At 41.8% G+C, this 17,224-nt stretch overlaps 1 protein-coding gene across 3 annotated transcripts in view; it reads left to right on the top strand.

Moving 5' to 3' along the window:
- Positions 1 to 16,946, top strand: part of ttll7 (tubulin tyrosine ligase-like family, member 7) — a 76,445-nt gene extending 59,499 nt beyond the window's left edge. Inside the window, exons 19-23 of one of the 3 annotated variants that reach the window (XM_038715756.1) lie at positions 570 to 730; positions 4,294 to 4,467; positions 8,419 to 8,525; positions 13,621 to 13,696; positions 15,149 to 16,946. In XM_038715756.1, the coding sequence (XP_038571684.1) occupies positions 570 to 730; positions 4,294 to 4,467; positions 8,419 to 8,525; positions 13,621 to 13,696; positions 15,149 to 15,269 (639 nt within the window). In that variant the 3' untranslated portion in view covers positions 15,270 to 16,946. Of the gene's footprint in view, positions 1 to 569; positions 731 to 4,293; positions 4,468 to 8,418; positions 8,526 to 13,620; positions 13,726 to 15,148 lie in introns of all 3 variants that reach the window. The other 2 variants (XM_038715755.1, XM_038715754.1) reach the window with 2 other exon arrangements.
- Positions 16,947 to 17,224: the final 278 nt, after the last annotated feature.

Genomic DNA, 17,224 nt, shown 5'->3' with positions numbered 1-17,224 from the left:
AGGGGAAGATGGAAGGCTGGCGCAGGTGTCCTCAGACCAGACTGGGAACTTCTGACACCTTCTCTCCAAGACTGACGTCGGTGCAGCAATTAGTCCTCTCCGATGCTCTCCACTGTCTGCCCCAGCACTTTTGTCCTGCCTCTACTGCACACACACACACACACAAACTACACATAGGCAGTATGTGTGCATGCTTTAACATGAACGCAGAGATAAACATGCTCAAATCTTCACTATATGTGTGTGTGTGTGTGTGTGTGTGTGTGTTAGAGGCTGATTAAATGGGTTTTTTGTATGTGTTATTCTTGTGTGTTCCTGTCTGTTTATTCAAGCTTGCCCTTGGTTACTGTGAATGCATCAGCCTCTGTGATTGCTAATTTAATGGTAAGATGAAAAAAAAAAGAAAGAAATATTACAGTTGGAACAAATGCCAACTCACGCATATCAATTAGAAATGCTGCCACCTTTTGTCTTGCATCATTAATTTCTTTCATTATCATATGCTTGATTAAAACCTTTGTCGCTGTCTCTTTTCTCCCCATCTCCTTCTCGCTTTCTCGCTCGCTCAGGTGTTAGACATTGTACGTACCAATGTACGCTCAGCGCTGCAGCGGATCTGGAGGGAGCCGGACGTGGAGAGTCTCCACCTCTACCGGCTCTTTAACCGCGTCTTCAACCGGCTGCTGTGGAGTCATGGTCAGGGCCTGTGGAACTGCTTCTCTAACACTGGGTAGGCCAGTCTGAGTGAGGCTGTGAGCCGGGTTAGAATGAGGATGTAATGGTTGGGGTATGTGTGAAACTAACTATTTGGTACAAAGTGTTGTTCGGCCAACACCGACCGAGGTGGGAGTGATTGTCAGATTGTCGGTTTCAGAAAATTACAAAACACATCACCTGTCAAATCCATCATCAGAAAAGTGTAGGGCGAGGGGGTCTCAGATGCTGTTTAATGATTCGACAAGCATGTTGTACTTTTGCTACAATGGAGATGATCATTAAAATGATTATAGCTGCTGTCATTTTGTAATGTTTTTTCCAGGGGATTTTATTAGCTCTGGGGCCATGAAACCTTTATGTATAAGGAACCATCAAATTCAGAAAGAATGCAAAAAAAATATACAATCAGCAAAAAATTTAAGATTCATCCAAGCACATTAGAATTAAAACAACCGTAATACATATAATGTAAGTTTGATTTTGACTGTAATTGATGACTTAAACCCAAAAAAATGTATCACAAAGAATACCCCTGAATGAACAAAGATGTTAATGGAAACTAATTCTTCTTCTAAATCAGCACAAACGAGTGCTCACACTGCAGGCCAATTACCACTCCATAACTAGCAGTTCACGCTCTGTGCAATCTCCCCATGTCCGGTGTTCGTCAATATATCAGTTTCAGTGACAGCGGGGACAATTTGCCATTTTTATTCAGTATCACTGGGGAAGCAACGGCAGCTGACAGAGAATGAGTGACAGACCAACCAGACCCCGCTGCACTTTCGTGAAAGCTCTTGGGGATGAAAGAGACATGTTACTCTGTGTAGAAAGGGTGCAAATTAAGGTCACAAATCTGGGCTGTTAATCAGGGCTTTTTCACAGGTGAGAGCAAGAAAAAGCGATGGGAGGGATAGAAGCAGGAAGAAGGTGAACGAAGGCCTCTTTACTTTGGTTTGTACTTGGAAGTTTTCATTTGGTCTCTTTTATTTATTTTCCAACTTTTTTGATGCGACAGAAAGTGGCTTCCTATGAGATGAGTCACTGCAGTGACAGCCGACTTGATCATGTCCCTATAGAAAATCCAAAACAGCAGACAAGACACACACACATACACACCCCTACTGTTTTCTATCAGAGGTTCACATTGGGTTGCTTGAACACACATTTTGCTTCCCTCAAAGACAGACAGCCAACCTTTTTTTTAATTTGCACCCTAAACCAGACCCACAACATACAGCGAGACACACACACACACACACACATAGACAACCCTGACATGCAGACAGCAGCTGGTAGCTTTTCATTTCGTGTGTGATAAAGGTGTGACCTTCTTGCATCTCCTCCTCTCCATATCCTTTACAGTTCAGTTGTTCAGTGGCCGTGTTTCCCTCGACACAGAGGGCTCACAGGGTGTAACTGAAGTTGCTGCCCACAGCTCTCCATTTTCTTCCTCCCTTACTTCCTTGGTAGTCGTAATTGAGGGAGCGGGTGTTAGAGATGAAGGGGATGAGGCAGGAGGGGGGGGGTCTGGTGATAGAGAGAAAAGACAGAGATTAAAAATGTGACATTGAAAAAAAAAAAAGAAAAGATTGGGTGGAGAGTTAGGAGGCCTGCGAGGATTAGCCTAGCCTAGCCACAGCTACCCCCAACACGCTGCGCCCCATGCAGCTTTTGTCTGATCACAGCCTGCCCTGGACAATCCAGCTATCCTGTTATCATCAGACAGCCCCACCCCACTACAACAGGCCATGGCCCTGACATGGATGAACCCAACAGGGGGCCCTGATGTCACGTGGCAAAAGCGAAGCGGTGCACCTAGAAAAGCACACTCCAAATCTGAGTGCAGCCCCCCACCCCACCCCCGTTCCTCTCTGTCTCTTGTTTGATATTTTATCTAAGGGACTTAACAACAATCAAACGGCCCAGCAGCTATTGTGGGCGATGAATTCAACAGGCTTTGAAAACGACTTAGAGAAAGAGAGTGGTAACACACAGCCTTTCAGAGGAAGCACCCCCTCACACACACACACCTCCCAAGGAGTGAAAGGGGGTAGACATCAAACATACCCCCCTGAGTTCTGTGTCTCAGTTGAAGCTCTCTCACAGTCAGGGATATGTCCGGGGTTGTAAAGGGGGTTAACTGTACTTAGATTTGTTTCTTCCATCCTCTCTATGTCTGTCTGTCTTCCTGCATGCCTGTCTGTATGCAAATGGATTTGCAGACATGTAGACAGTAAAGGCCACACATCAGAGAACATAAACTGTTTGACAGAAATGGAAAAAAATGTGTCCCTGAACCAAGGGGGGGTCAAAATCAAAAGCAACAATCATTATCTGGTGTAGCCCTGTGGTCCTGTGCAGGTGGTCCATGTGGTCTGCCACTGCAAGGACGATCAGCTGTCCTTCCTGTCTCCCTGTAGTGCTTTCTTAGGCCCCATCCCCACTACTGTGTTTAGTTTTAAAACTGAGACCTTTGATACATTTGCACCTCCCGTCCAGACTAAGTAGGACGTAAAAGACCTAAAATGGAAAGGTTTGCAAACGTTGGCGACCCCATTTTTTGTTTTAAAATGCGTTTTAATGAGGACGGGCAAAAACGGAGGACTTTAGAAACAATGACGCAGATGCCCGCGTTTGGCTCTCTGATTGGATCTTATAAGTCATGCAAAGCATACACACAATGCTACTGACAGAGTTTTTATTTGGTATTTTTATTAAAATAGTTTGTACTGGTGGGGCGGTGGTGCAGTGGTTAGCACTGTTGCCTCGCAGCAAGAAGGTTGTGGGTTCAAACCCTGGTTGCCCTGGCCTTTCTGTGTGGAGTTTGCATGTTGTCCGCGTGGGTTCTCTCTGGGTGCTCTGGCTTCCTCCCACCATCCAAAGACATGCAGGCTAGGTTAATTGGTGTCTCTAAATTGTCCTTGGTGTGAGTGGTTGTCTGTCTATGTGTGGCCCTGCGATGGTCTGGTGACCTGTCCAGGTTGTACCCTGCCTTTCGCCCAATGTCAGCTGGGATAGGCTCCAGCCCCCTGCGACCCTGTACACAGGATAAGCGGTTGACGATGGATGGATAGTTTGTACTGTGCAAATAACACTTATAGCCAGTACTTGTATTGTGCATGTCGCCATTTACTATGCGACAACTCCCAGTCTGTTTTCCACCACCACAGATGGTTGCAATGTCTGTGAGATACCTAAGGCCCCTTTTATTTAATTTATTGCCCTGGCAACATTTGTAGTCCTAATGCCTCCTTGCAGCATGCCTATGGCACGTTCACGCAGATGAGCAGGGCACATCATCTTTCTTTTGGTGTTTTTCAGAGTCAGTAGAAAGGTTTAGTGTTCTAAATTTTTATAACTGTGACCTTAATTGCCTAACGTTTGTACACGGTTGTTGTCTTAACAACCATTCCTCAGGTGCATGTTCATTGATTGTTTATGGTTTTATTTTTTTGCAGAGTTTATTTGAATGCATCATGTACACATTATATGTACTGTATGTATACTTAACGCTTATAGTGATGAATTCATGGTAATTTTTCTGTGTGCGGTGCCTGCTTGTTTGCTCTCCAGTTCATCGTGGGAGGCCATCTTCAGTAAGAGCAGCGAGGTGGTGTCGCCTCAGGAGCTGCAGTGCTGCCGCCGGCTGGTCCAGCTGTGCCGAGACTGCCTGTTGGTCGTCTACAAGTTTGTCTCAGAGTCCCGCGGCTCTTTGACCGGACTCAGCCCCGAATGGGATGACACCAGGTGAGAAGGACACCCATCTTCCCACTGAGCTCTTTGTTTTTTAAAGATTCTTATAGCATTCCTGCTGCAATAGATAGTTCATTATGCAGTAGGGTGGCTGGATAAGATTCAAGGATACGTTGAGATTCAAGAGTGTGGTGGTAGGTCCCGGGTTTAAGCTGTACTCATTGTTCTTGTAAAAGATTTTGAGTAACACTTTCTATGAAGGTCATCGCTATAATGACTTATGCATACATTTATAACACGATATAATGCGTCCATAAGACATTTTAACAATTGCTATAATCACTTACAAACATGCATTAGGTGCTATAGCAAAGTTCATAAAGTATTATGTCCTTTTGATTTAATGTTTTATAATTAATAGTAATACCAGTTTATATCAGTGTGCGCCAAGAATCTCCGACCATGTTCCATAGTATGTTATAACCATCGACTCTGCCTCCTTATAAATACACTTTAGTCACCATTTAGAATTTAGAATTAGTGATATAGAGTGGAATAATAGCTTATAGTAATGTTTAATGTTATATAGCATGTCTTTGTTTTAAGTAAAGTGTTAAAATGTCCATCCCTGTATAATATATTACAGGTGGAGATAATACCATATGAACTAATTATAAGAACTTATAACATGTAATTGTTTGCTTTAAGTAAAGTTACACACATTTTGCGCAGGAAAACAACTTTTATTTATTTATGTTTCTTCAATTAATGAACAAATTGTATGAATTTTGAACATTTTGCAGTTTGGCAGAAAACACATCATAATTACAACAAGGAAACTCATTCTCGGGGTGGCGAGAAATCGCTCAAGAGAAGACCTGTTGCCGACCATATAACATCACGTAAGAAGAGGCTCAGATGTTGTCACAGATGAATGGCGAGCCTATGGACGGGCCCTAACAGATGCAGTGGGCGATTGGAGACAACCGCTTCATAAAACGTATTAAAGGACACTGTAAAGTAATGGAATGGGAATACTGTTTGTGCAGTAACGTTAGGGGTGGGAATCTCTTGGCACCTCACGATTCAATTTGATAACAATTCAGAGGGCGGTGATCCATCTTGATGCATCTAAGTGATTTCTGGATAATTACTAAGCATTTAATTTGCCCATTAAAATCCCAAAGAAACGTCTCAATTGCTTAAAGGGACTAGTTTACATCCCTGATTTACTTTACTAGCCTCAGCTCCTCTGTGGTCACCAGCGTCCTTCCTTTAAACGACCAGTTGTCAGACTCCTCTGGAAACTGAAAAATAATTTAATTTAACTAGCAGGATGGAAGTTACAGTATGTGTACAGGACACCAGTTTAGCTTGAACCTGGTGTTCTCATTCCTCCACAAGTTAGGTAGTAATGACAAGCTAACTAATTAACATTAACGTTACTCTGTTACTAATTTAGCTAATGTTACATTGCAGCCAAAAACGTGCTTTACAGGGGACATGTTAGCTAGCGATACCTGGCTTTTCCTTTTCAGCAGTTGCGGAAACAACGTCTAGCATGTAGCTGCAGTACCGGAGGCTGCACTGCACATGTTCTGCCAGACAGACAACTTACTAGGTAACTTCCTCCGCTAACTTTCACCGTCACAGTCTGCCGTTCACTATCTCTCATTCATAATCAATTCAGAATCTTCCACGTCCGCATCGCAGTGCATCTAAGAAGAATCTATACTGACTGATAACGTAATGTTCACGGAACACCAATGACGGAACTTTCGGAACTGCAGCGCCCGGACAGTCGGAAGTGTGCACATAACAGAGACCCATGATCTCTGTTACTGGTCTAAGACCAGTGTTGCCCCTGTATTCGACGCATTTCACCGCTGCTGAATGAATGACCACGCTACTAAAATTTCACACGCTTATCAATATGACCGCGACACTTGATTTTCACCGGCACACGTTTCTTTGGGATTTTAATGGGCAAATGAAATGCTTAGTAATTAACCAGAAATCACATACAAAAAAAGATGCATCAAGATGGATCACCGCCCTCTGAATTGTAATCAAATTGAATCGTGAGGTGCCAAGAGATTCCCACCCCTACTGCCCAAACAGTATTCCCATTCATTTACTTTAAAGTGTCCTTTAATACGTTTTGTGAAGCGGTTGTCTCCAATTGTCCACTGCATCTGTTAGGGCCTGTCCATAGGCTCGCCATTCATCTGTGACAACATCTGAGCCTCTTCTTACATGATGTGACATGGTTGGCAACAGGTCTTCTCTTGAGCGATAATATATTATACAAGGATGGACATTTTAACACTTTAGTTAAAGCAAACTAATACATGCTATATAACATTAAACATTACTATAAGCTATTATTCCACTTTATATCACTAATTCTAAATGGTGACTAAAGTGTATTTATAACGAGGCAGAGTCGATGGTTATAACGTACTATGGAACATGAACGGATATTCTTGGCGCACATTGATATAAACTGGTATTACTATTAGTTTTAAAACATTAAATCAAAAGGACATAATACTTTATGAACTTTGCTCTAGCGCCTAATGCATGTTTGTAAGTGATTATAGCAATTGTTAAAATGTCTTATGGACGCATTATATCGTGTTATTAATGTATGCATAAGTCATTATAGCGATGACCTTCATAGAAAGTTTTACCGGTAATCCTAGACAGTAAGCATAGCTGATTTTGTGCAGCAAATGTCACAGAACGTCTTCAGACCCATTAGTCGGTAATTTTCAGCTTGTGTCCTAGTTTAAAGAATAACTAGGGCGCTGTATATATATGGTCATAACAGTATCAAATCAGCCATATTGCACAGTCTCTACTCTCTACTAACTTATATGTCTTGTTTATGTCATAATATTATATATTATATATATATATATAGGTTTATGTCTATTGCCACACTACATATTGGGGCAGGGAAATAAGCCCACCAGGATACTGGACCTTCGTTAAGTTTAACTGGACACATCCTTGGTGTTCTGAATATTTATTTTGGTGTCTTCCTTGGTGTTTGATATTTAGGTTCAGATGGATGGTTAAAGCAGAGTTTTTTAAGGCAGTGTGAACCAGAGAGATGCCTAGTAATAAACTTTGTTAAACCTCCCTTTAGAGAAAAGGGAACTAAACTGAGTAAAAAGATGAGCAAACGCACTTTGACACACAGACAAGAAAACTTTGATTTGAAAATGTAAACAGCTATCATCATTAAACCTCTCTTAGGAAACATTTCCCCTCTCTCCTCCACGGAGCCTTGGAGCCATCATCTTCATCACATAACCCCGATAAAACAAACAAACAAAAAGATGTGCCTCCTTCTATTTTTAAGGTTGATCCCCGCAGGAGACAGCAGCTCAGGTTTGGAGTGAGAGAACTTTTAAAGCACATATGCTTTGGGCTGGCAGACAGGGAGGGAGGGACGTGGGGAGAGGGAGAGAAGCAGTGTGCTGTTAACAGGAAATAATGGCCCACAGATTAGCGCTCAGGTTAGCCCGGGGCCCCCCGAGGCCTGCTTAATTCAATTAGAGCCCAGATGAGCCTGTACAGCAAATGACCTTACAATAGAGAGAGCTCCTTTTTTCCTGGGGCCTCGCTTTACATGATTCATAACTCTTGCGCATATTTTAACAGGCTATCACTTTGCGCCTACAGTAAAAACCTTAGCTGCGAAAAAAAGTAGTGTGGTTTGTGTACAGTTCTAGAGCTATTATGTTTTGACTAATCTCCCATTGTTGCTTATTGTTTGTGTTATTTGTTTTGAAGATTCAAGAATTATAATTTTATCAGTAGACTATGTGAGGATTTAAAGATAAAACTGTGATAGGATTTAATAGCTCGAGCATGCACAAAATGATACACTGGTATCCATATTTTTGCAGTAGGTATCCTTGAGAGTCCATTAAAGCATGCATTGGTCTGTCTCTCCTTATTTCTTCTGTGTCTATATATGTCTGTGTAAAAAAGCTTACCATTTGCTGCTGGACCAGCCTCTACCCATGGCTCCACCCCTGCTGCTGTTGCTGCCGCTTCTTCTTCCTCCTCTTCCTCCGTCTCTTCGCCCCTCGACGCAGGTCTTTGCTTGGTTTAGTTCCGCTAAACCCCCACCCCCTCCTCCCATCTTCCAGCACTGTCCCTGTTCCCTGCTTTCTGCTACTCCCACCGCCTCACGGCTGTAACAAAGGCTCGGTGCCACCTGCCCAACGATGGTTGCTTTGGCTGCACAACCAACAGTCTAGCATGGCCTCTGCTCCTTTCCCCTCACTAATATTTAAATAAGTGATGTTTGGATTGACTTACACAGCATGAGAATGGGATATGTTTCAAATTAATTGAGCCCAAAATTTGTAAACAATGTATTGGAAAGGAAGGAGACAGGAGAAGGAAGCATATTCAGACTGTTTGTCAACACCGCAACCATTCAGCCAGCTTGCTGTACATCATCAGCCAATCACCCTGCTGCCAATGCTAAACTATGCCTTTCACTCAATTTGACCAAGAGCATCTGAACCTGAGTGCATTTTTAGTACGAGTGGCCTCAGTGGGAACTGAGCACCTCACCTGCGCCGCATCAGTGCCACGATCAACCTAAGCACCACTCTCTTCTTGTCACAAGAAGACAGAAAGTGTCTGCTTTGCATCGTGCAGTTTGCAGTTTCACAACAAAAACGGCTCACATCTCTCCATCAGGCATGCAGGGAACAGTCGCAACCCGCTTCCACTTCAGATAGCTGAGAAGCAATTAGGATTATTTTCTCATTGATGCATACGCTTTATAAGAGAGGGTAAATTGTGTGTGTATATGAGAGTGTGTGCGTGTGCATGCACATGTCATGTGATTGTTAACGCAACGACCATCTGTCCCTCCTCATTGTTTTACTCTGCTAAAGTCAAACTATTCCTCTAGAGCTGTGTCCACCTCTAACTGCCAAGTGAATTTAGGATAAGGATAGGTTCACATTTTTTAAAGTCTGTTTTGAAACAGTTTTCCAGTTGCCCACACTGGTGGTAAAAAGACCTCTTCCTAACATTTCTAGTCTAAGAGATGGGGGACAAAATCCACCGTTCTTGTTCCTTTATAAAAATTATCTCATAGTCTAGGAAGAGAAGAATGGATTTCATACTAAATCGACTAACTTTGGAAGCTACCCTCTAGATTGATCTTACTGCTGAAGCCACATAATGCATCATAATTCAGTTTTGCATGGAAAGAGGATTGTGGATTTTGTCCACCATCTTTTACATTAGAATTGCATTAGTTAGGACACAAGTGATCATTTCTGTAACCAGAAACTTTCAAATGTAGGGTTCATGACTTTACTGAACTAAACAAAAAAACACTAGAGAAAAAAAGTGTCTCAGGCAGTGATTACAATTAGTTTCAGATGAAAAATGTTAAGTATCCTAATAGTTCAGCTAGCCACTGGTCATGATTAAGAACATTAACAACCGTTCATACCACATGCCCCTACAAAAGTATTGGAAGTAAGGCAAATATCTGTTTTTGTTGTTCACTGAAGACATTTGGGTTTAAAATCAAAAGATGAGTATGAGAGAGTTCAGAATTTCAGCGCTCATTTCATGGTATTCACATCTAGATGTGTTAAACAACTCAGGACATATCACCGTTTGTTTGAACCCACCCATTTTTCAAGTGAGCAAAACTATTGGAACATGTGACTGACATGTTTCTTGTTGCCCAGGTGTTGCCTTTTAGGTTGATTGTCCAAACATTAAAATAATAATTATCATCCTTGTTTCAAACCTATAAAGACTGCATTTCCTGTTAAAGAGGATAAACCAACATGAAGACCAGAGAGCTGTCTATGGGAGAAAAGCAAGCCATTGTCAAGCTGAGAAAAGAAGAAAAATCGACCAGAGCCATTGGACAAACACTGGGCATTGGGCATAGCAAGCACAACAATTTGTAATGTCCTGAAAAAGAAAGAAACTACTGGTGTACTGACGTCGAACAGGTCGGCCAAGGAAAACAACCGTAGTTGATGACAGAAATCTCGTGAGAGCTGTGAAGAAAACATCTGTAAGTGACCAGAAGTCACCAATGACCTCCACAGTGCAGGGGTGAAGGTATCACAATCCACTGTTCGAAGAAGACTCAGAGAGCAGAAATATAGAGGCCAAGATGCAAACCACTCATCAGCAGTAACAATCGGAAGGCCAGATTGAAATATGCAAAAAAATACAAAGACGAGCCAAAATGCAGAGAAAGAAAGGAACTGCTTATGATCCGAAGCACACAAGCTCATCTGTGAAGCAGGGTGGAGGTAATGTCATGGCTGCTTCTGGAACAGGCTCATTAATATTTAATGATGATGTAACTGATGATGGTAGCGGCAGAATGAATTCAGAAGTGTACAGAAACCATTTTGTCTGCCAATTTATGCATTGAAACTAATCGGGAGGAAGTTTATCATGCAACAGGACAATGACCCAAAGCACACTGCAAACAAAACAAAGGACTTCATCGGGGGGGGGGAAGTGGAAGGTTTTAGACTGGCCAGGTCAATCACCTGACCTTAACTCAATAGAGCATGCATTTCATTCTCCTTAAGAGGAGACTGAAGGGAAAAACACCCCGAAACAAACAAGAACTGAAAGAAGCTGCGGTAAAAGCCTGGAATAGCATCACAAATGAAGAATGCAACAGTTTGGTGATGTCGATGGGTCGCAGGCTTGAGGCAGTTATTGCAAGCAAGTGTTACGCCACCAAATATTAAATGTTATTTACTTTAAGATTATTTGTTCCTTTACTTTTGCTCACCTAATAATGCTGTGGTCTAATACAAATGGTGATATGTCCTAAGTTGTTTAACACATCTAGATGTGAATACCAGGAAATAAAAGCTGAAATTCCGAACTCTTGTCTCATACTCATCTTTTGATCTTAAACCCTGTAGGGGACTGTATGTATGGCATTTCTCAAAGGCTGAACAGGACAGACATTTAGAAGAGAATGACACTGAGATTGAAGATATTTTTTGAATCCAGTTTCACCATTTCCATTCCGCCTTTCCACTTCAATATATAAATCATACACAATAAATGTATTTGGCTCCTTTGAATTAAACATCTCTCCACACTGTCTCCTGTGCATGGACACACACATACACTCGCAAAGCTCTTGGCAGCCTTTGGCACGCGGCAAAGTGGGTCTCTTAGCTGGGGTCTTTTGGGTCTCCATTGTTGACCACACCTGCCCGCTCTCGCTCAAGCATCCTTCCTCTGTGGAGTGCCCTGATCAGGTGTGTCAACAGCCTCATGGGTCTAAGAAAAGTCCTTCAGTCTGTGTGGGCAGATGAGAGGAAGTAGCCAAATAGCCCCACTAATGACTTTCTTGTTAAGCCTGGAATTACTGTCACTACCCAAAGACAATTTTCCCATGATGACAAAAGTTTCAGATTCTATTAACTTTCATCTGTCTGAAAAGTGTGGCAGTAATTAGGGTTAATTGGGGTTTTGAGCTGAATGTGGGCTGCAGATAACCTTCAAGCCTCTTTGTACCTCTTGGTTCATGATTGCGTCAGCTATCACGGCAGTCTCCCCTTCCATCTTTAATCTTAGTATTTAGTTTTGTCTGGCCTCTAAATTTGATGTAGCAGTTGCATCCTGATGGAGAACTTAGGAGTAGCGTGGAAGGCCTTCTCAGTAGTCAACAGTAGTAGATTGTAGCTTTGCATGTGAGGAACAGAGAAGGGGAGTATATTTCTGTCAATTGATGGATTGAAGCAAAGCACAAGTGCATGAACAAGCCTCCCCCTGGCTTTCGAACATGCACACTGTTGCCAAGACCTTCTTCATGATCAAAAGGAGGACGAACCTGAAAGATGCCGATTGAGGGTCCAATTAAATATAGCCTGCAGAGACAGCGGCCGCTTGGACGTGAGAAGCCCTCATACCCCACCCCTTGCCACTACTACTACTACTGTGATTCTTTCTATGGGCAGAATATTCTCAAAGTGAATAGCAGAGGATCTCTGAAGAACACACACACACAGCCCCCAATGAATGTTCAATATTTGATTTTCTCCACTTTTTTTTTTTCTTGACTGCCATTTCCATGCTTGGGCTTGGGGTTTTCAGTAAGAAACCACATGGATATGGAAGGGAGAAAGGAGAAACCACACAACAAATCCATGTACAGAATCCTAATGGATGTACGGTGAATCTCATATGAGAGGGTGATGGAATAAGGTGCCGAGGACGGGGAAAAGAAACAAGACATTTTAAGGAAATCAAGGGTCAGGACACAAAATCATGGTATGAAATCACTAAATGTCCCTTTTGAAGACTGCACTTGGTGCTACCTAATAGAAGCAAATGCGAAAGGCTTGAAGCAAAGCAGATCCTGTCCTCCTGTTCTCTGGGGTTTGAGTGGAGGAGTTTAAGAAGAGCCTTGTTCACCAAGTCCAGTCAGAACCAAAGAAGATGTGCTGGAGGGATACCTACGGCCCACTTGAAGCTATTTCAAGGACACTCTCGTTGGACTAAATGAAGTTAATTTGAATCCGTCCTAACTCTCCTGGGTCTGGGGAAGCGGACGCCCTCAGCGACACAGGCCTTTTTTTCTTCTTTCCCGGTCGATTTTAGAAGAAGCTGCTCCGCTAATTTGTCCAAGAGCTATTTCACAAGGAGAGAGAGCTGTCAGAGAAAAAGTATGCTATCTCTGCACCAGCTTAAAAGAAGATATTATTTCTGTAATCCTCAGCCCCAGTGGCTCCCTTTTGATTAGATTGTCACATCTTAAACACTTCCACAGAGACTATTCCTTTTGACCATTGTGCTCGTTTGACTGAACGAGTATTAGATGTATTTTTTGTTAGCTAAAGATCCTTGCTGAGGATGTGGCAAGAAGGTCACGTAATATATAATATCACAATATGACAAGTGTGCTGCAAAAGCCCATAATTTTAAGTCTTCCAACTGATCAGTCTGGAAGAATCTGGAATTTAAATTTCCCCCGTCTCATGTCTTCTGAACAGTACCCACGACATTTGCATAACCTTCAGTTAACCTTGTCCAGGATTTGATCATCTCATCTGACATTGCTCTGACAGCCATATCTGACTCATTTCCAGTAACTAAGGAAGATAGGAGCAGGGTTCAGCCCCTCCTGACTCTATCTCAACCTGACGCTGGTCTCATTCTCAGGTACTGGAACGCTGTTAGCAGGAGCTGCCTCACTGCTCTGTCTCGGTGGAAGGTGTCATAGAAAAGTCTTAGAAAGGTACTGACGTCAATGCCTCGGAATGATAGGTGAGGATTTTCTGTTCATGATACCAAAAATTTAAGGGTCAAAGTTGAAAACTTCCGTTGTTCTGACAGAAAAGGAAATCTGCTTTTGTCAGTATAAGGCCCATAATTTATTACTCTATAAGCAAATACAGAAATACTGCATAAAAACAAATGAAACTGGACTGTATTTGATAGCACCATGTATGTGGCATGTATTTGGCACATTACACAAAATGCGAGCTGTACCAATCAGTTAATCAATGAAGAGCAAATGAATCGTTTAGTCTTTCTTGTAAGCGAAAATGCCAAAATTTTGCTTTGAGGTTTTCCTTCCTCATAAATGACATTAAACTGAATGTACAGTGAGGAAAATAAGTATTTGAACACCTTGCTTTTTTGCAAGTTCTCCCACTTAGAAATCATGGAGGGGTCTGAAATTGTCATCGTAGGTGCATGTCCACTGTGAGACACATAATCTAAAAAAAAAATCCAGAAATCACAATGTATGCTTTTTTAACTATTTATTTGTATGATACAGCTGCAAATTAGTATTTGAACACCTGTCTATCAGCTAGAATTCTGACTCTCAAAGACCTGTTAGTCTGCCTTCAAAATGTCCACCTGCACTCCATTTATTATCCTAAATTAGATGCACCTGTTTGAGGTCGTTAGCTGCATAAAGACACCTGTCCACCCCATACAATCAGTAAGAATCCAACTACTAACATGGCCAAGACCACAGGAAACGTTTGACCAAACAAAGGCTACTGTACCAAATATTAACATTGATTTTCTCAGGTGTTCAAATACTTATTTGCAGCTGTATCATACAAATAAATAGTTAAAAAATCATACATTGTGATTTCTAGATTTTTTTTTTAGATTATGTCTCTCACAGTGGACATGCACCTACGATGACAATTTCAGACCCCTCCATGATTTCTAAGTGGGAGAACTTGCAAAATAGCAGGGTGTTCAAATACTTATTTTCCTCACTGTATTTGGATTTTGGACTGTTGGTCAGACAAAACAAGACATTTGAAGATGTCACCTTGGTCTGTGGGGAATTATAATGGGCATTTGATCTGCATATTAATCAGTAATGAAAATAACCATTAGTTAGCCCTACACATAATACCCCAGATCATATGGATCTCTCAATTTAAGCCTCCAAGTTTTAAATTCTTTTCCTTCTTTTTTTCCTCATTTTCAAGAGGAGGGTGATGTCAAATCATCTTAAAATCACCAGGCCATTATTAAAGTTGAAATGTGCAAATGGAGATAGCCATAAATGGCAGAATCAATATGTGGGCAATATGTGGTCTCAGTGCCGAGCACTAATGCGCCCTGACCTCTAAATTGTGACCTTTGCATATCTAATCCTCTCATTATGTTCATCCTTTCCCCTAATCCCTCCGTCCCTCGCTCTTGTCCGTCTGTCCAGGTATCTGTTGCCAGTGACCTCCCAGTTTATCATGAAGTGGCCTTCGTCCAGCTTTGGCCGCATCTCCTCGGCCGTGCCACGCTCACGCAGCCTTTTCGCCGCCAGGATGGGCCACTTCTGAGGTCACCGTGGCAACCCTGGCTTCTGACACCTCGCCTTTTGACCTCAACACCCCCCCTCCCCTGACTCTCACCCAGCCAAACTCCGATCTCAGCAAGTCCGGTATGGATCTGAATTTGGGGCAGCTCTGGACACGGGATGGAGCCTAAACCTCAGCCAAATCCCACTGTGGAAGACCAACAAAGAAAGGCCGGGTGATATGGGATTACTTAAGGGCCTTGTTCAGTTTAGATTAGTTTGGACCTGCCCAGACCAGCAGACCACCGGTATCCTTGATCCCTACCCTTAGCCCCAGTAACACCAGACAATGGGTTTACCCCTCTTTTCTCATTGTAATTGCTGTATTATACCTACTCACTGTACAGTTACAAGTCATGGTACTGTAAAAGGAAAGAATAACAAATACTAAACAATGCAAGGATGATTTATTTATGTACTACTATAAGTTATTTTGTAAGGTAGTCAATGAATGCAGTGAATGCTGATGCAGAATGCAGATACGGAATGAGCTCAGCAAAAATATCCATTGTATGAGAAAGTGGATGTAAAAAAACAACAAAAAGCTTATTTTTCCTGGCTGTAATCAGTTATTTTATTCCTGAATTCAATTTATTTCATAACTTATATCAGATGCTTTATGTTTACAGATGTTTTAACAGTCACTTTATGTTGTAGTTTTACAGAAGAGAAGTGGTGCCCAGAGAACTCAAAATAACATCTGAATGCTAATGCTTCATGTTTTACCTGTGTGATATTAAGTGCAGACCTATTAAGCAACACAGTGTTTAGAATGTCAGTGTAGTAAAGCCAAGCTTCTTTGCCTCTTAGAGAACGAGCCGACTTTGACACCACAGCGTAAAGAGCCAAACTTAAGTCTCAGAGAGCACCCAGTTCCTAATATGCACTTTGTCACAGAAAGAGAAAATGGGTGCACATTACAGTAGTGTTTGCATGCTTAGACTTTAGTCCCCCACCCAGATTTTAGTGGTTAGACTGAGGAGCTGCGTTTGGAATATACTTGAAGTTTTGTGTTGTCATTAATCATTGTGTCTTTGTATCGGCTGCACTGAGAAGACGACACTTCGTTCGTAGATTTGTCACCTCGATTACGGGTGTGTTCAGGATAATGAGGATGTGTTGAATCGCTTAGAGATTGTGCAACATGTTGAATGACTCGACTCATCAGCTTAAATGTACTGCAACGGTGGTGGCTTGCCGAGGACAAGCAGCTGCAGCCTTTTTTCCCTTGCCCTCCGCACTGAAGGTACCAGTGCCAGGGATATCACGGATGTGCCAATAATAAGCGCATCTACTTCATGTGTTGGGTTTTATTTAAGGTTAATATGTCATAAAACTACTGTTAGTTACAGTATTAAATGTTGATAGGGAGAAAGGCAGTGTTATATGTTTAGTAGTTTACTTGGCTCTGTGTATTACCCGATGAGATGATACATTGACGTTTATAAGATGGTAGTCTGTCAGCAGACTGTACCAGTAGTGCATTTTATAACATTAAGTCTGACTGTGCTAAATCTGCTCAAACTGAATTCTCCCCATACACTCAATTCACAATGCCAAATATTTTTATTTTGCCTGATTTTATTTATTTAAGAGTAGGACTTTTTCATTGGAGGTATGAGATTTTTAATTTTACATAGCAATAAAATGTTTAAACAAACACAGTTGCTCTTTTTGTCATTTGTTTTCTTAACATAGAAAGCAGTGGTCCACAAACTCATATTTAAATGAATAATAGATCATTTTGTGGCAGACACACGGATAAGACTTCACTAAGACTAAGAAAATTACAGAAAGAGAGTTACAGAAAAGAGAACGTATGAGAGAGAAGGCAGAGAAAAATAAAACTTTATTTGGTCTGTATTTTATTGTTGTGGTTACATACTAAATAAAGTACAGACATTCTCTATAATGGGCAGCTGATAGTGTAGAGAGACA

The sequence above is a fragment of the Micropterus salmoides genome, unplaced genomic scaffold, assembly GCF_014851395.1.
Source record: "Micropterus salmoides isolate LMB-PRFRI ecotype aquatic unplaced genomic scaffold, ASM1485139v1 Ms_hic_scaffold_13, whole genome shotgun sequence".
NCBI classification, from domain to species: Eukaryota; Metazoa; Chordata; class Actinopteri; order Centrarchiformes; family Centrarchidae; genus Micropterus; species Micropterus salmoides.
This window is presented reverse-complemented; position numbering and strand designations above follow the sequence as displayed.